Source organism: Geotrypetes seraphini, chromosome 2 (assembly GCF_902459505.1).
Source record: "Geotrypetes seraphini chromosome 2, aGeoSer1.1, whole genome shotgun sequence".
Taxonomy (NCBI): Eukaryota; Metazoa; Chordata; class Amphibia; order Gymnophiona; family Dermophiidae; genus Geotrypetes; species Geotrypetes seraphini.
In genome coordinates, this window is record NC_047085.1 from 475539957 (window position 1) to 475558588 (window position 18632).

At 42.8% G+C, this 18632-nt stretch overlaps 1 protein-coding gene across 3 annotated transcripts in view; it reads right to left on the reverse strand.

Moving 5' to 3' along the window:
- LOC117354345 (sodium channel protein type 5 subunit alpha-like) overlaps nucleotides 1–18632 on the reverse strand; it is an 839094-nt gene that overhangs the window by 690434 nt on the left and 130028 nt on the right. For all 3 annotated transcript variants that reach the window (XM_033931713.1, XM_033931710.1, XM_033931711.1), the window contains exon 2: nucleotides 924–1242. In XM_033931713.1, coding sequence (XP_033787604.1) covers nucleotides 924–1190 — 267 coding nt within the window. In that variant the 5' untranslated portion in view covers nucleotides 1191–1242. The remainder of the gene's footprint in view (nucleotides 1–923; nucleotides 1243–18632) is intronic.

Below are 18632 nucleotides of genomic sequence, written 5' to 3' on the forward strand. Positions count from 1 at the left end.
ACTCCGATTTCCTACTAAGCATACATTCACAATATCAACGTGTACCTATTTAATTCTTGTTAATGCTGATTCACACCTACTGTTTTTCTGCATCTTGTCAATGTGTAATTAGGCTTAAGCATTTGACAGTGATTTATTGAGAACAGTTTCCATGTATTGCTGTATTAATGTCCTTACATTTTCAAAGTGCAAAACAGGAGAGTCACCCCCACAAGTCAGACAAAATCAAGCAAACAGTGGAGATGTCCAATCAAGACTGGTGACCTTTATACATTTCTCAAATCACTTTTATTTGCTTCAATGGCTCAATGACTCGACATGTACATGGCTAATCTTGTGCTTAAAAGTGAAGTGGCCCAGCATCCAAAACGCTTCTATGTTCATGAAAGTTTTACGTTTTGGATCCTGGATCACTTCACTTTTAAGCACATGATTATCCATCTAAAGTGGTCTAGTACATTTTGGCATCTAGTCATCATATTCTTTACAGAATTCAAGACTCCTGATGCAGGCCAGTGTGGCCAAAACATGTACATGTTGAGTCATTGAGCCATTGACGTGAAGTGATTTGAGAAATATTTAAAGCTCACCAGTCTTGATTGGACATCTCCACTGCTTGCATTTTCAGGCCATTTTTCAACTCCATAGTCTGCTTATTTTTAAAAAGAATCATCTTTTTTGTTAAATGTTCAATTTCTGCATTTTAAATATGTATTTTGAAAATTAAGATGAGTATATTTGGCATGACATCATCAAAACATTTGGCATGACATCATCAAAACATAACTGAAATTTCCCTTTATACCATATCACTTGTCATAAGAGCCATCCTCTTTTACCAACTGCAGTCGCACCCTTTTCCATTATTTTCAAATGCTACATTCAGAAAAAATGTGAGGTATCATGCTTTTGGTGCGTCAAACCTTATGATTTCTGTAGAAAGGGTCAATATCCTCCAAGGGCTGGCCGATGAGCTGTGATGGGAATTCTCCGTAAATACGGGGCAGCTGTTTACCAGCCTCCAGGTCGGGGTGCGGGCGAGGCTTCTCTTCTTCAGGCACCTGCTCTTTATTCTCTTCCTTGGCATTTCTCGCCTCTTCCTCCTCGATGCGCTTCTCGATGGCAGCCAGGGATTCATGGGTGAACCGGCGGAAGCTGTCAGGACCTGGTGGTAACAGAATGGTTGCCATCTTCTCATCCTGCTTCTTCTGTACTAGTTTTTACTTCTAGTAGTGGAAACAACTGGAATAAAATTGAAAAGATAAATATGGGTGAGACATGAAACCAGTGCAATGTTCTACTAGGCTTTAATCCCATTATCTGCAAAGCTATCATAGGTGCTTTCCATAGGATTACCATATGGCTCCAGAAAAAGGAGGATGGATTGAGACATACAGGTTTTACTTCCATTGCTTTCAATAGAAGCAGTGGTGTAGTAAGGGGTGGGGTGGTCCACCCCGGGTGCCGTCTTCCAAAGGGCACAGCACCCCTCCTCCTTTGTGCCCCCCGTTCCTCTCCTTGCCACGCACATGCACCCCTTGCCTTACCCTGTACCATTTTTACTTCCCCGGTTCGAGGTTGCTGCCCGCGTTGGCATTGGCGCTCTCTCTGACGTCACTTCTGGGACCCGCGCCTAGGAAGTGACATCAAAGGGCGAGCTGACACCGATGTGGGCATGCCGCTCATGCCGTTGAAGTTAAAAAGGTACGGGGAAAGGGAAGGGGGCATACGCACGGCAGGGGTGGGGTGGGGTACCACCACCCCGGGCACAACTCACCCTTACTGTCACTAAGTCGAAGTCAAACCCAGATGTCTCTTTCTATTCTCCTCACTTCCATTGCTTTCGGTGGAAGTAAAACCCAGATGTATCAATCTGCCCTCCTTTTTCTAGATACCCAAAGAATATACTAGTGTATGAAACTACATATATTATACACTAGGGCATAAGCAAACTACAATTCCCCCTCTGAATCCGTGGTTTCAGCACCCGCAGATTCGGTTATTCACAATTTTATTTTATTTTATTTTTTTTAAACCTCTGTGTCGGACCTTCCCAAGACCTTACCTGGTGATCTAGCGGTGACGCGGGGCAAGATCGATCGTCCTACACTCCTGCCCCGTGCAGAGCCGTCATCAAAATGGCTGCCGTGAGTTCCCATTGTAGTAATGATGCTTTTCAGAATTAAGTTCTGAAATGGTTGTTATTATACATTAACAGGGATACTTAGATAGACTCTTTAAAATAGCAGAAACTAGCCTTATAAGGCTAAAAACCCTTCCCTCCCTTAATGTGTTTACCTTGAATGTTTCTTTGCTTTTAAAAATTGTAGTTCTCCCCCTTTTCTCCTGATGTCTCTTCTAAGTCATTATTAACATTAGTATTGTTTATATGTCTTCTTTGTTAATATTATTTTTTAATGTAAATCACTTAGAAATTATATAAGGGTTTTATCAAATTTTTAATAAAACTTGGAAACTTGGAACTCACGGCAGCCATTTTGTTGACGGCTCTGCATGGGGCAGGTTCTGCATGGGGCAGGAGTGTAGGACGATTGGTCTTGCCCCTCGTCGCCACTAGACCACCAGGTAAGGTCTATGGAAGGTCCGGGACACAGGAGGGAGGCGGAGGTGGGTCAGAGCCGGCCCTAAAAATTATCCACAATTTTTCAATATTTGCGGGCCGGCTCTGCCCCTAACCCCCGCGAATATTAAGCCTCAGCTGTACACCGTTTCCTAGAAAACACTTATTGTGCTCAGAGAATGACTGTTAACCAGAGACCGTACGGTGAGCAAAGCACCACTTAGATAGCTCGTTTCTCAATCACTGCACAAAGTGTAGCTTCGTAATCCCATATATTGCGTTAGCGAAGACTTGATGAAACCATATCTTCCATTCTAGTGGTGCTTTGCTCACCGTACGGTCTCTGGTTAACAGCGGTTCTCTGAGCACCATTAAGGGCAAATTCTATAAGAAGCGCCCAAAAGTTAGGCGCCTAATTAGGCACTGTTCAGCGCGATTCAAGTAAAATTGGGTGCTGTTTAATGAATCACGCTGAGCGGAACCTATTTTGGAGGCGCCCAATAAATAGGCCAGCTCTAGGCACAACTAAAAGTTAGGCGCCTAGCTGAGCGCTTAAGCACGCTTAAGAGCAGCGATTCCGCAACATGGCGCCGAACATGTAGCCACGCCCATGCCTAACATGCATAGCGCCTTTTTTTTGAAGGCCACCTAAATTTTTAGAGGCGCCTTGTTACAGAATCGCGCTTCCTTGATAGGCGCCCGTGTTTCAATCAGTGCTGATTAAAAAACTTAATTGACCTTGTTCTTCAATTTAGATAGGCGCCTATCTAGTTGGGCGCCTCCGAAATAGGTGCCTAACTTTATGCGCGGGTTACAGAATTTGGGCCTAAGTGTTTTCTAAAAAAACAAACCGATGCATCTCCTTTTTCTGGAACCATATGGTAACCCTAGCTTTCCATGACTCAGAAGCATCAAACAATGGTACAGAGACCACTGAGCAGAACGCTGCAAACTGTAAAATAGCTTAGAAAGAAAAGGTTCAAACATGATACAGACTTATAAAATCATGAAGGGCATAGAGAAGGTGGAGAGGGGCAGATTCTTTAGACTAGCAGGGACAACTAAAACAAGAGGTCACTCAGAAAAACTGAGAGGAGACAGATTCATAACGAATGCAAGGAAGTTCTTCTTCACTCAGCGGGTGGTAGACACCTGGAACGCGCTTCCCGGAGAGGTGATAAGACAGAGTACAATTCTGGGGTTCAAAAAGGGACTGGATGACTTCCTGGAAGCGAAGGGGATAACAGGGTACAGATAGAGGTTTACCTTACAGGACTTTGAGCGAATAGGGTATGGACATTTTAGGTTAGGTAGGGAACACTTTCAGGTCATGGACCTGGAGGGCCGCCGCAGGAGCGGACTGCCGGGCACGATGGACCCCCTGGTCTGACCCGGCAGAGGCAATGCTTATGTTCTTAAGCTGCTTATGTGTCTAAATTGTGCAAGTAATCAGACTTAAAATATGATTTAGAACTCAGATAAATGGTTCCATGTGTAGAACACTGACGGTGAAAACAGCAAGCAACTCAAATTATAGTAACAGATGGCTGAAGACACACTGCAGACTGTGTAGATTGGTTCATAGACAAAACCGCGGAAGACAAAGGCGCGCGCCAACAACTGAGCGCAAGACGGAGGCGCACGCCGAAAAAAATGACAGTTTTTAGGGGCTCCGACGGGGGGGTTTTGTTGGGGAGCCCCCCTCACTTTACTTAATACAGATCGCGGCGGCGTTGTGGGTGGTTTGGGGGGTTGTAACCCCCCTCATTATACTGTAAACTTAACTTTTTCCCTGTTTTTAGGGAAAAAGTAAAGTTTTCAGTAAAATGTGGGGGGTTAGAACCCCCCAAACCCCCCACAACGCCCCCACAACACGGCACGATCTGTATAAAGTAAAGTGGGGGGGTTCTCCCCCACACCCCCGTCGGAGCCCCTAAAAACAGTTATTTTCTTTGGCGCACGCCTCCGCGCTGCACTCAGTTGTCGGCGCGCACCTTTGTCTTCCGTGGTTTTGACCTGACACCGTGTAGATTCACTTCAGGCAAAAAAGAAAACGAATCGTATGATATCTATGCAGATTTAAGTCCGCGTACAATACTGTTCACAGTGTTTGATGGTCCCAGCAGCTGAGTCACATCTACTACCAAAGCCCTAAACAAAATTGGTACATAGACATCGTTTTCATAAAGTTGGAATAACGTAAAGATGAACTGAGGCAGAAGGAAAAGTAAAAGAGAAGTAATTTTAAAAAAAACTGCAGGGAAGATGGTGTGTACATTATGTGTAATTCTAGAAATGAGTGAAAGTAAAAAAGGAAGATCTAGGTGCATAATCAAAGGCAGGAAGCAATAGGATCAGTCAGCAAGATGGTCGACAGTTGGAAGATTCTAGTTGAAAATGCTGCTATAAATTAAAAAATAAAAACAGGGGAAAGAAATGTGGGCATCCACTATTGCCTAAAAGACAAGCGCGCACCTTTGAAACTGGAAGCACTAAATGCATGGCATTACCTTTGGCATGCTGATGTGGGCAAACGACTGGAGCTGGCCAACTGCCAACCTGCTGCCGAAGACAAAATTATAGCCCTTTCTTCAATAACGTTCATTCAGCTCTTCCATCTAAGCCGCACTTCTATTTGGTTTCAAAGCACTGTATAATGTAGTGTGTGTCTATTCAGGAGTAATGCTAAACCTGATTAATTTACTACTAATGGGATCTGCATAATATTCCCCCACATGTAGAAAATTTATTTATTAACCACTTTTATAAAGTGATTCATCCAAGGCAGTGTACAGAAACTTCTTTTAAAAAAAAAATATATCATGTACTCTAACTATTTTCCCTATCTGGGCTCATAATCTAACTAAGGTACTTGGGGCAAGGAAGGGTTAAGTGACTTGCCCTGAGTAACAAGCAGCTGGGATCAAACCCACAACCTCAGGGTGCTGAGGCAGCAACTCTAACCGCTAGGCTACTCCTCCACTCCGATGTTAGGTCAGTAAATCAAACTGACTTTAGCACATAAAGCAAGGGCAAAGCAAAAGGCAGCCATCTTTGCTTGAAAGATGCCTGTATTATTATATTTAGGGTATATTGCTTTTTGGTTTCCCAAAACAGTACCATTACTAAGCTGCAGTAAGAATATAAGAATAGCCTTACAGGGTCAGATCAAAGGTCCATCAAACCCAGTTGCCCATTCTCACAGTGGCCAATCCAGGTCCCTAGTACCTGGCCAATACCCAAGGAGTAGCAATATTCCATGCTACCAATCCAGGACAAGCAGTGGCTTCCCCCATGTCTTTCTCAATAACAGACTATGGACTTTTCCTCCAAGAAATTGTCCAAACCTTTCTTAAACCCAGCTACGCTATCTACTCTTACCCCAACCTCTGGCAATGCGTTCCAGAGCTTAATTTTTTTTTCCTCCTATTGGTTTTAAAAGTATTTCCCTGTAACTTCATCGAGTATCCCCCTAGTCTTTGTAATTTTTGATGGCGTGAAAAATCGATCCACCTGTACCCGTTCTACTCCACTCAGGATTTTGTAGACTTCAATCATATCTCTCCTCAGCCGTCTCTTTTCCAAGCTGAAGAGCCCTAACCATTTTAGTCTTTCCTCCTACGAGAGGAGTTCCATCCCCTTTACCATCTTGGTTGCTCTTCTTTGAACCTTTTCTAGCGCCACTATATCTTTCTTGAGATAAGGAGACCAGAATTGAACGCAGTATTCCAGATGAGGTCACACCATGGAGTGATACAGGGGCATTATAACATTCTTAGTCTTGTTAATCATCCATTTTTTAAATAATTCCTAGCATCTTGTTTGCCTTTTTGGCCGCCGCCGCACATTGGGTGGAAGGTTTCATCGTATTGTCTACGATGACACCCAGATCCTTTTCTTGGGTGCTAACCCCCAAGGTGGACCCTAGAATCCGGTAACTGTGATTCGGCTTATTCTTCCCAATGTGCATCACTTTGCATTTGTACACATTAAATTTCATCTGCCACTTGGACGCCCAATCTTCCAATTTCCTAAGGTCTGCCTGCAATTTTTCACAATCCACATGTAAAAACCCCATTTCCGCCCCATCTCCACGAGCTCAGTCACCTCAGTAACTATAGAAAAATAGACAAATATAGTGCAAAATATAGACAGCAGATATAAATTCTCAAAACTGACACGTTTTGTTCACTAAATTGAAAATAAAATCATTTTTCCTACCTTTGCTGTCTGGTGATTTCATGAGTCTCTGGTTGCGTTTCCTTCTGTCTGTGTATCCTTTCTTTCATTTCTTTGTTTCTGCACTCAGGCCCAAGAATTGTCCCTTTTATTCACTCCCTCTTTCCTTCCTATGTCCTTAGTACCCCCGGTGCCTCCTTCCCATGTCCTTAGTGTCCCTTCCTGTCTTTAGTGCCTCCTTCCTATGTCTTTAGTGCCCCCAGTGCCTCCTTCCCATGTCCTTAGTGCCCCTTCCTGTCTTTAGTACCCCCAGTGCCTACTTCCCATGTCTTTAGTGCCCCCTTCCCATGTCCTTAGTGCCCCTTCCTGTCTTTAGTGCCCCCAGTGCCTCCTTCCTATGTCCCTCTCACTGCCTTCCACACTTTGTCCCACCCCCACCCCCGAAGCCTGCCTGCCTACCTGTCTACCTCTCTCCCTCCCTCCCTGGCCAAAGCCAGCCTGCTTGCTGCCTACCTCCTTCCATCCCTGCCGCGCAAAAAAAAAAAAAAAAGCCTCCCTCCTTCCTTTCCCCGGGTCGGCTGTTATCATCGCCCTGCTGCTGCTACTGCTAAAGCCAACAGGAAGTCTTCTGTCAGAATTGACGTCGGAATTGACGTCAGAATTGACGTCGGAAAGAAGACTTCCTGTCTATCGGCTTTAGCAGCAGCAGCAATCTTGCCGGCCCTGTGCGGACCAGCAGAAATTTCCTGCAGACCGACACTGGTCCACGGACCGGCGGTTGAAGAAGAGTGAGTTAAATAGCACCGGTCCCAGTACAGATCCCTGTAGCACTCCACTGTTTACTCTCCTCCTTTGAGAAAAATGACTGTTTAACCCTGCCCTCTGTTTTCTATCTGATAACTAATTCCTAATCCATAACTGAACTTTGCCACCTATCTCATGACTCTTTAATTTTCTCAGGTGCCTCTCATGAGGAACTTTATCAAAAACATTTTTGAAAATCTAGATACACTACATCAACAGGCTTACCTTTATCCACATGTTTACTGATACCTTCAAAGAAGTCAAGCAAATTGGTGAGGCAAGATCTCCCTCAGCTGGACCCATGCTGACTCCGTTTCATGAAATCAAGTTTGTCTATATGTTCCACAATGTTATCTTTTATAACTGATTTCACCATTTTGCCCGGCAATGAAGTGATGCTTACCGGTCTGTACTTTCCTAGATCTCGCCTGGAGCCCTTTTTAAAAATCGGTGTAACATTGGCCACCCTCCAATCTTCAGGTACTACAGACAATTTTAGTGACAGATTATAGATCACTAATAGCAGGTCAGCAATTTCACGTTCTAGTTCTTTTAATATCTTTGGATGTGTACCATCTGGTCCAGGCGCCCTTGAATCATTTCCGGGTCAGGTAGATCTCTTGCATCTTCTTCTTTAAAGACCGAAGCAAAGAATTCATATATTTTATATGGGTTTTTGAGTAGGAATATTGGACAAACATCTGATAAGCATATATTTTGATAGTAATCTTTTTAACTCTATTCTTGTGATTGGAACAAAATCCTCCTAAAACATATCCGTTGGACTTTTTATCTGCAAAAGGTCATTCACTTCTTTGGAACTTGTTTTATTTCATAGTAATTATATGATATTTACAGCATTTCCCTTGTTAATATCCCTTCTGATATTTTCAACTTTTGATCTAAAAAAAGATGCTAGTTCAGTTGCTGGGGATATTCATTGATTTTGTTGGTTAATTCCACTGGTGATGCCAGAAAACTAATTATTTCGATACAATTTTTTTCAGATCTGGTTTTTCTTTTCCTATTTGTTCAGAATAATACTTTTGTTTAGCTAGTTTTGTTTGAACCTTATAAATGTTGATCTTTTTCCTCCATGAAATTCTATCTTCCTCTTTTTGATATTTATGCCATTTTCTTTCCAGAGTTCTACATTCCTGTTTCAAAGAAAACAGCTCCCCAGAATAGCAAGGAGTACCTCTTCTATCACAGATCTTATGCTCTCTTTTAGGGGCTAGTTCATCTAACATGTCCTCAGCAATCTCATTCCATTTATTAATAGTTTGTGTTCCTTCTTGATCCCTAAGTAAGCCATCCATTTTTCCATTTTAATCTCTTAGTAGAATCTTTAGTTTTCATCTGTAAATGTTCCAGCCTTCATCAAGATTTTTTTGAATTCAGTCAATTCTTTAGTATACGTACCACATGCCATTTTTAGTTGATTTTGCTTTAGATATCAAAGGAGATAAAGTATCAACTCTGATGATAATACATTATGCCATGTTCTTAAACAGTCAGCTTCTATGCTAAACTCTGACTGGGAAAGAATAATGCTCCAAAACAAAGATGGTTCTATTCTTCATCTAATATACTGTATATATGTACATATATATAGTGGTGGTAGTCGTCTTACAGCCTAATGGACAGAAATCATTTAAAATGGAAATGTCTACATCATTTAATCAGGTCTCAGAGATAAATGCAAATTCTAATTGTAACACATCATTTTAATTTTTAATAATACTCTTATAGATCTAGCATTAAACACTCCCCCCCCCCCCCCCCCAAACAAGGGATCGGATCGAAAGAAGGCTCATTCTCTATAGCTGATCTAGGTAACAGAGTGAATTAAAATTAACTTTAGGTCTAAAATATTTTTTATAACTCAGTCAGTCAGTGACCAATAAGAACCTCAATAGGTTTGTATGTACTAATGCTACAATATAATAATAATAATAATAACTTTATTCTTTTATACTGCCATAACTAAAAGTTCTAGGCAGTTTACACTAAAAAGAGCTGGACAATCAGCAAAATACAATAATACAGTAAAAAAATACAAATATTTGTAAAATAGAATTTCAATAATAAAACTCTCATTAAATAATAAACTTATCGAACAAAGTGGTCTTAATTCATTTCTGAAAACTGCAATAGGATAACATAGCTTGCTGAATACATTTACCTAACCAAGATTGTTGCCTACCAGCTTGGAATGCTAGGGTCCTGTCTAAGAAGGTCTTATATCTAATAATATAATCTATATAATGAAATGCAATATGTTGAAGGATGGTGGAAGCTTAACTTATGAAATGTAGAAGATGCATCAATTTCATATGCTGCCACCCAAGCAGCCACAACCAACAGAATACTTCCCAATACATTTTGTGAAATCAAGATTACCAAATTCTCACTAATAACTAACCCCCCCTTTTTTTTTTTTTTTTTTTTTACAAAGCTGCATTAGCGGCTGCTGCGGCAGAAACTGCTCCAAAGCCCATAGGGATTTAAAGGGAAGGTTTTCTATATAGTATGGAATGTGTGTGTGTGTGCGTGTGTGTGTGTGTGTGTAGGGGGAGTTTGCACGGTTTGGTTATGGGAGTTCTGAAGAGGTTCCCTTCTGAAAAGAATTAGATCCCAATTACTGCCCCACACTCTCTCTCTGTCATTAGCAAGACAGATGCATCTGGGGACAATATCTTAGAGACAAGAAATCTCCCAAACATGTCCAGTTTATTGTCAGCTTTACACCCCTTTTATATCATTTTACATGAATCAGTGTTGTCAGCATATGACGTAAATACAAACCATATATGGACACAGATCACATGAAACTTTAAAGAAATAACAAGCATCTTTCTATCTAAAGGCCAAAGTTTAAAGGTGCTTTGGTCAGCAGAGCCTTTTTCTTTATCTAAAGCTTCTTGCAAATACAGCTATGAAAACAATTGAATTCACTTCACAACAAGATAACACACACCTTCTCAAACATAAAATGGCCTTGCAGTACTTCAGCAAGAGAAGGCAAACAGTGTCTGGATTTACAGCTTCAAACACAGCCTAAGGAAAACTACAAGATACGTGTCCCTTCACCTTCTCCCACCCAGTACCTTGGGGAAGATGGTGTTATAAGGACCCATCTTAGTTTTTCTATCCAGGGCCATTCATGTCTAGCTACACCACTGGTTGAAAGTTTATGTACAAAATACATGGAAGGTGGTGCTTGGTTGGATTGATTTTTATATGCTCATCTACCTAAAGTGGAAAATCAGAATTGGACCGACTGGATAGGCTAATTTGACCCTTTTCTGCCATCATTTACTAGGTTAATTGTACTGTTGTCAGGGGAGGGGGGTATATTATTGCTTACTACCAGTAGCCAAAAGATATTTGTATATAACTTCAATTGCAAAGTGCTCTCCTGCTTGATCTCCTTTATTTTTATTCATTGAGATTTAACAACCACCTTTATGAAGAGATTCGCTCTTCTCGTAACATTTTCTTTTCTCTGAAGGTTTCCCGAGAGCCTGGCATTTATAATGCTTGATTGGATTCACAATGTCCTTACCAACAGAGTGACACGCTCTTGCTGACCTCATTTGTAGACAAGCATTTGACAGGTGCACTGTTTTGACCCTTCTGGAGAGGGTCAGAACTTCAAGGAAACCGGTAGAAACAAAAGGATTCTCCAATATAACAACTACAGTCAATTCAAAATATTGCAGTAAGATTGCTCACTAATGCCCACAGATATAATCATTCATCCTCATTACTTAAAGAGCATCACTGGTTACCTGTTAAATTTCATCTGATATTTAAGACTTTAACCCTTGTATTCAAACCTATGCATTTAGAAAACCCAACTATCTAGTTAATGTTTTGGTACCTTACAGACCAGCTCGAAGCCTACGTTCAACAGCTCATCAGCTAACACTACCATCGGTTCATATAGCAAAAATTGTCATCTATCTGGCGTTAAGGAGGAGTGTGGTGCAGTGGTTAGAGCTACAGTCTTTGCACCCTGAGGGTGTGGGTTCAAACTCTGGGCTGCTCCTTGTAACTCTGGGCAAGTCACTTAATCCTCCACTGCCCCAGGTAATTAGATAGATTGTGAGCCCATCGGGACAGTGAGGGAAAATGCTTGAAGTACTGTCTGTAAACTGCTTTGAATGTGGTTGTATAACTACCAAAAGGCAGTATACAAATCCCTTTCCCTTCAGCCTTTTTTTTGCGTTTGTAACTACTTTATGGAACTCTCTTCCATATGAGGTCTGCAGTGAACTCTCCTACTCTAGATTTCTCCCAGGCTCTGTCGTCGGTTCAAATGTGGCATCTTCAAGAGCTTGATGCCAACATTCAAATCCTTGCATGACATGGCGCTTGGCTACATGATGACCAAGCTTCCTCTGTACGTGCCAAACAGGCCCCTTCACTCCCAAGGTAAAATACACCACAAAATGCCCTCTGGCCATACCCTTCAACTGTAAACCGCCAAACAACGTTCCTACTCCCACTTCATACCAAGCCATTGGAACCAACTGCCCCCACAGATTAGATCCCTCGAAGAACTCCTCAACGTTAGGAAAGCAATAAAAACATACTTGTTCACCTAACTCCCCTGCCCACTACCAATCAAATACAAAGAAATGTATATTGATACAAGACCCTCGATCTGTGTCCCATTAGGACAAAAAATTTTATTGAAAAATCTTGCACTGTATCTATGGCTAATTTAACCTGTAAACTGTATATTATGGATATCGGTATTAGATCCCTAGTATGCGTTGAGTAAGGATAATAACTTGTACCTGAAAAACTTCTACTGTAACTATGGCGAATTGTAACCTGTTAACTGTATATTGTGTATGTTGACCTGTAACCCGTCCTGGGCTCTTTGGGGAGGACGGGATAGACAACGAATTAAATACATAAATAAATTTAGGGCACCTCTGGAATCTCACCTTTTCTGCCAAGCTCTCCCAGCAGGGACATAATATTCGACAGAGGTCCATAGCGAATGCAGCAATTGGTTAGTATGTGTCTTCTTTACTGAATGATTTGTCTTTTGCCTATTGCTTTATCCTTACACTTCTTGCAATGCATCTAATTTTTAATTTTGTGAACCGCTTTGATGTTACGCGAAGGGTGGTCTATAAATCTCAATAAACATAAACATGGTCAATAAAAGGCTCTGGTAGCAGCAGAATTCTGTTCTGACTATAAACAGCCTCTTTGTCTTAAGTTTTCTTCCTCCCAGACTCTGACCTTTTATTAGCTAGAGAAAGCCTTCAAGCCAAGCCTTATCAATATTGATCCCAGAAATACCAAACCTTTTTGCTGTGTCACCCAGAGCAGAGCCTCCTTAGGCATAAGGTTAAAGTTTCAGGACCAAAAATCTAGAAAGTTTTTGACCTGAGCTGGATGCATGAGGATGGAAGAGGAGGGGGGGGGAGGGGGAGAGCCTCTACATCCCTTCTCATCACACAAAAGAGAAAGGGAGATCTGAGCACCCTGGCGACAAACCCTGTGGTTCATGAACATCTCACGGCTGATGGATAACATCGTTTTGTCAATGCACATGTATTCTAGGCATTAAACTTTACAAATAGTTTTCTTAAGGTAGATAACAGATACAATCTTTAAATCACAGTACCTTAAGGCAACCACTCAAAGACCTCAGCGGTGCTGCTGTGTATATTTTGCTTTATCACACAGACTGTTTGCACCAAAATTGTCTTCGGCCTCATAATTTTTCCAAATTGCTTTTTAACTATACTTTAATTAGATTAGTTTTACTTTAAATAGTTTAAATAGATATTCATCTTATTTACAACGGGGCTAGGGGGATCATATTCTGACAATGGACATTCTGACAATGGACTACTTTTACTAAGGTGCGTCAGGGCTTTAACGCACAGAATAGCGTGCGCTACATTGCCGCGCGCGCTAGACCTTAATGCCAGCATTGAGTTGGCGATAGTTCTAGAAGCGTAGTGCGCAGTAATTTCCTGCTGAAACTGTCTCAAGGAAATTCCCCCTTAATCTGCCGGTTCAATTTGATATAGATTTAACATAAATATAATAAATTTAATATAAATATATTGATTTAATATAGAGACGCGGGAAACATTGAACCGGCAGATTAAGGGGGAATTTCCTTGAGACGGCTTCCCTAGAGTTTACATTGCTTTCTAATCAGACTCAATCCTCCTGTCTGCATGTACAGCAGGAGTGGAGGATACAGAAGACTGTGTTAAACCACTGCCACTCCCTAGAGTAGGAATTACATGTTAAGGAAAGTAAAGCGTTACTGTTAAACAGGAACGAAAAACAGTCGAGTCATTGCAAATCCTTTGGCTACAGTTAGTAATATGGAAGGGCACTTTCGACAGTGCATCTTATTCTGACTTTGGGCTAGATTCACTAAGGGCATGGATTGGATACGAACCGTGAGGGATCCAATCTGATCCATGTCTGGAGGGCTGATTCATGAATCTCCCTCATGCAAATGAGGGCGATCGGAATCATGCCCACAATTGCCTGCCCGGATCGCTCTACAGCGATCCCAACGCATGCGCAGACGATCTGTAGATGGTCTGCACATGTGCTGGCCCTCCGAGCCCGGCAGATAATTTTTTTTTAACTTTTTTACGAGCCCATGGTTTTAAACCCGCTTTAAGCCAATGGGTTAAAACCACAGGCTTGTACTGCGGAGAAGGGCAGGAAAGATTCGGGGCGAGAGCAGGGTGGCCAGTCTGGGCGGCAGGAGAGATTTGGGGCGAGAGCAGGAGATGCGGGTCAGGCAGGAGATCAGGGCTGAGCAGAGAAGCAGGGAAGAGAGCAAGGCGGCAGAAGATAGGAGAGTCGGAAAGGACCTCAGCAAATGGTTTTCAGCAGTCGCTAATTTTTGGATCGGCCAGCCCAGTCAGTGTTGCTTTTTTATTTTAATGAATCACTTTCTGCCTACATCTGAATGCCGTTCCTCCTCATTTGCACGCGCGGATCGGAGGATGATCGGGACACAGGCTAGTGAATCAGGACGGAGGGAAATTAGGTCGTAAAGGGTACGCTAAGCAGTCGGAAGTTGATTGGTGGGCTTAGTGAATCTAGTCCTTTGTGCATTTACTGCTAGACATCCAAAATCGGACATGGGAAAACAGCCATTTTTAACTATCCTGGACGTCCAAATTTTTTTCTCCAAAAAATCACCTACTCGGATGTCTTGGCCGATAAGATGTCTAACTTTATGTGGTATTTTCAATTACAGATATGTCCAAGCTTCATGTGTCCAGACCATTTGGACATGGGAGGGGCCAGCATTGTAATGAACCTCACATAAAGGTTACCAAATGTACATCTCACCAAAAAACCCTTATAATTTAGGGTGAGCCCTCCAAAACACCCCCAAAATCTACTATATCCACCTGTCTTCCACCCCAATAGCCCTTATGGCTGCAGGTGACATCGCCGACAAACTGAACACATTTTTTGCATCTATATTTACCAAAGAGGATATACACAACATACTGACAGGCTATTTGCATGAAATGAAGACGAAAAACTGACAGGGTTGACGGTCAGTCTAGAAGAGGTATGCAGGTAGATTGATAGGCTTAAAAACAATAAATTCCCGAGACCGGACGGCATCCATCCGAGGGTAATCAAGGAACTGAAAGGGGTTATAGCTGAACTGCTCCAACTAATAACCAATCTGTCGATCAAATCAGGAAGAATTCCGGAAGACTTGAAAGTGGCGAATGTTATGCCGATCTTCAAGAAAGGTTCGAGGGGAGATCCGGGAAACTACAGACTGATGAGTCTGACCTCAGTGCCGGGAAAGATGGTAGAGGTGCTGATAAAGGACCGCATCATTGATCACCTTGATGGACACAATCTGATGAGGACCAGCCAGAATGGCTTCAGCAAAGGAAGATCTTGCTTGACGAACTTACTGCACTTCTGGCTCGGCCCAAAATTCGAACACCTGCCCACCCTTTTCACACTACCCAAAGGCGATACACTCCAGCTCGAATTCTCATGCAAGGTCCTTGGTATCATTATCGATTCCTCTCTCTCCCTCAATGACCACCTCAACTCCTTGGCAAAATCATGCTTTTTCAGCCTCCACATGCTGAGGAAAGCTAGATCCTACTTCAGCCAACAACACTTTGCCATCCTTGTCCAATCCATCATCCTCTCCAAACTAGATTACTGCAACGCCATCTACTTAAATCTATCAAAAAAAGTCTTCTAAGACTCCAGCTAATCCAGAATACTGCAGCCAAACTGATCTTCTCAAATCGTAAATCTGACCATGCCTCCCCACTCCTTGCCAAACTTCACTGGCTCCCAATAATCTCCAGAATCCATTTCAAATGTTCCTGCCTGGCTTTTAAGATCATTCATGGCATCCTCCCTCCTCTTATCCCACTGTCTTTCAACTCCTCCAGTCCCGACTCCTCCAGAACTGCCCAAAAGTATAAACTAGCCTTCCCCTCCCTACGCGGCATCCACTTTGCAGGCAAACTGGGAAAATCCCTTCTCTTCAAAATCACAGGTCTTTGGAACGACCTCACCTCACCGTTGCGGAACCTGAGCTCCCTTCAGTTATTCCGCAAACAACTGAAAACCTGGCTTTTCAGCAAATTGTAACTCTATCCTTCCCCCCCCTTTTTTTTCTCCCCCCTTCTTCACATAAGTTCATGTAATCCTTTTTCTTCTTCTCTACCTACTATTTTAAGTTCTTGCAAACCGTGTCGAGCTCCATACTCATGGAGATGATGCGGTATATAAACTTAAGGTTTAGATTAGATTAGATTAGATTAGATTCTTCGAGGGAGTATACAGGCAGATAGACAAGGATGATCAGGTCGACATTGTATATCTGGATTTCCAGAAGGAGTTCAACAAGGTCATAGAAACATAGAAACATAGAAGATGACGGCAGAAAAGGGTTACAGCCCATCAAGTCTGCCCACTCTGCTTACCCACCCCCTGTCTATGCCCTAATGACCCAATTTCCTTATCTTGACCCTCGTAGGGATCCCACATGGGTATCCCATTTATTCTTAAAGTCTGGCACGCTGTCTGCCTCGATCACCTGCACTGGAAGCTTGTTCCAATGATCAACCACTCTCAGGTCCCGCATGAACGACTACTTCGAAAAATTGCAAGCCATGGAATCGAGGGTGAGATACTCACGTGGATTAAAAACTGGTTGGTGGAGAGGAAACAGAGGGTGGGGGTAAATGGATAATACTCGGACTGGAAAAGCATCATGAGTGGAGTGCCGCAGGGTTCGGTGCTTGGGCCCGTGCTCTTCAACATATTTATAAATGACCTGGAAATTGGTAAGATGAGCGAGGTGATTAAATCTGCAGATGATACAAAGTTATTCAGAGTAATGAAGACACAGAACGATTGTGAAGACCTGCAATGTGACATAAACACACTTGAGAAATGGGCTGCGACATGGCAAATGAGGTTTAATATGGATATGTGTAAGGTGATGCATTTCGGTAACAAAAATCTTATACATGAATACAGGATGCAGTACTCGGAGAGATCCCCCAGGAAAGAGACTTGGGAGTACTGGTAGACAAGTCAATGAAGCCATCTGCGCAATGTGCGGTGGGAGCAAAAAGGGCAAACAGAATGCTAGGAATGATTAAGAAGGGGATCACAAACAGATCAGAAAAGGTTATCATGCCACTGTACCGGGCCATGGTATGCCCCCACCTGGAATACTGCGTCCAACACTGGTTGCTGTACATGAAGAAGGACACAGTACTACTCGAAAGGGTCCAGAGAAGAGTGACTAAAATGGTTAAGGGGCTGGAGGAGTTGCCATACAGTGAGAGATTAGAGAAACTGGGCTTCTTCTCTCTTGAAAAGAGGAGACTGAGAGGGGACTTGATCGAAATATTCAAGATAATGAAAGGAATAGACTTAGTAAATAAAGACAGGTTGTTCACCCTCTCCAAGGTAGAGAGAATGAGAGGGCATTCTCTAAAGCTAAAAGATGATAGATTCTGTACAAAGGTAAGGAAGTTCTTCTTCATCCGGAGAGTGGTAGAAATCTGGAACGCTCTTTTGGAGGCTGTTATAAGTTAAAACGCCCTCCAGGGATTCAAGACAAAGTTAGATAAGTTCTTGCTGAACCAGAACGTAAACAGGTAAGGCTAGACTCAGTAAGGGCACTGGTCTTTGACCTTCGGGCCGCCGCGTGAGCGGACTGCTGAGCACGATGGACCACTGGTCTGACCTAGCAGCAGCAATTCTTATGTTCTTATATGGAAGTAGAGTAGGATTTTGGTGGGTTATAGTGGCCTGGGTCCTCCTCTCTATGGTTCACTAGCTCATCCATCCGTCTACTTAAGATCTGATGCTGTGCTAGGCTTTCCCATACCAGATGCTGCTGTTCTACAGGCAGGTATGTATTCTTTAAATAGGATATTTTGGGAGTGGGAGGGGGGTCTGTGAGCATTAGGAGAGTGTGAGGGTCATACCTTAATGCAAGCAGTGGTCACCTGGTCAGTTTGGGCACCTATGGGGCATTTAGACACATCTAAAACAGGTCTAACTCCGGGCATCTAAGTTCCGTCTAGGACATCCTGGGAAAGTGATTATCGCTGCAGGACATCCTGGTCTAAGTCCATCCAATGCCTACCCATAATATGCCTCCCAACACATCCTTAGGACGTCCTGGGAAAGTGATTATCGCTGCAGGACATCCTGGTCTAAATCCGCCCAATGCCTACCCATAATATGCCTCCCAACACGTCCTTAGGACGCCCTGGGAAAGTGATTATTGCTGCAGGACATCCTGGTCTAAGTCCACCCAATGCCTACCCATAATATGCCTCCCAACACGTCCTTAGGACATCCTGGGAAAGTGATTATCGCTGCAGGACATCCTGGTCTAAGTCCACTCAATGCCGACCCATAATATGCCTCCCAACACGTCCTCAGGACGTCCTGGGAAAGTGATTATTGCTGCAGGACATCCTGGTCTAAGTCCACCCAATGCCTACCCATAATATGCCTCCCAACACGTCCTTAGGACATC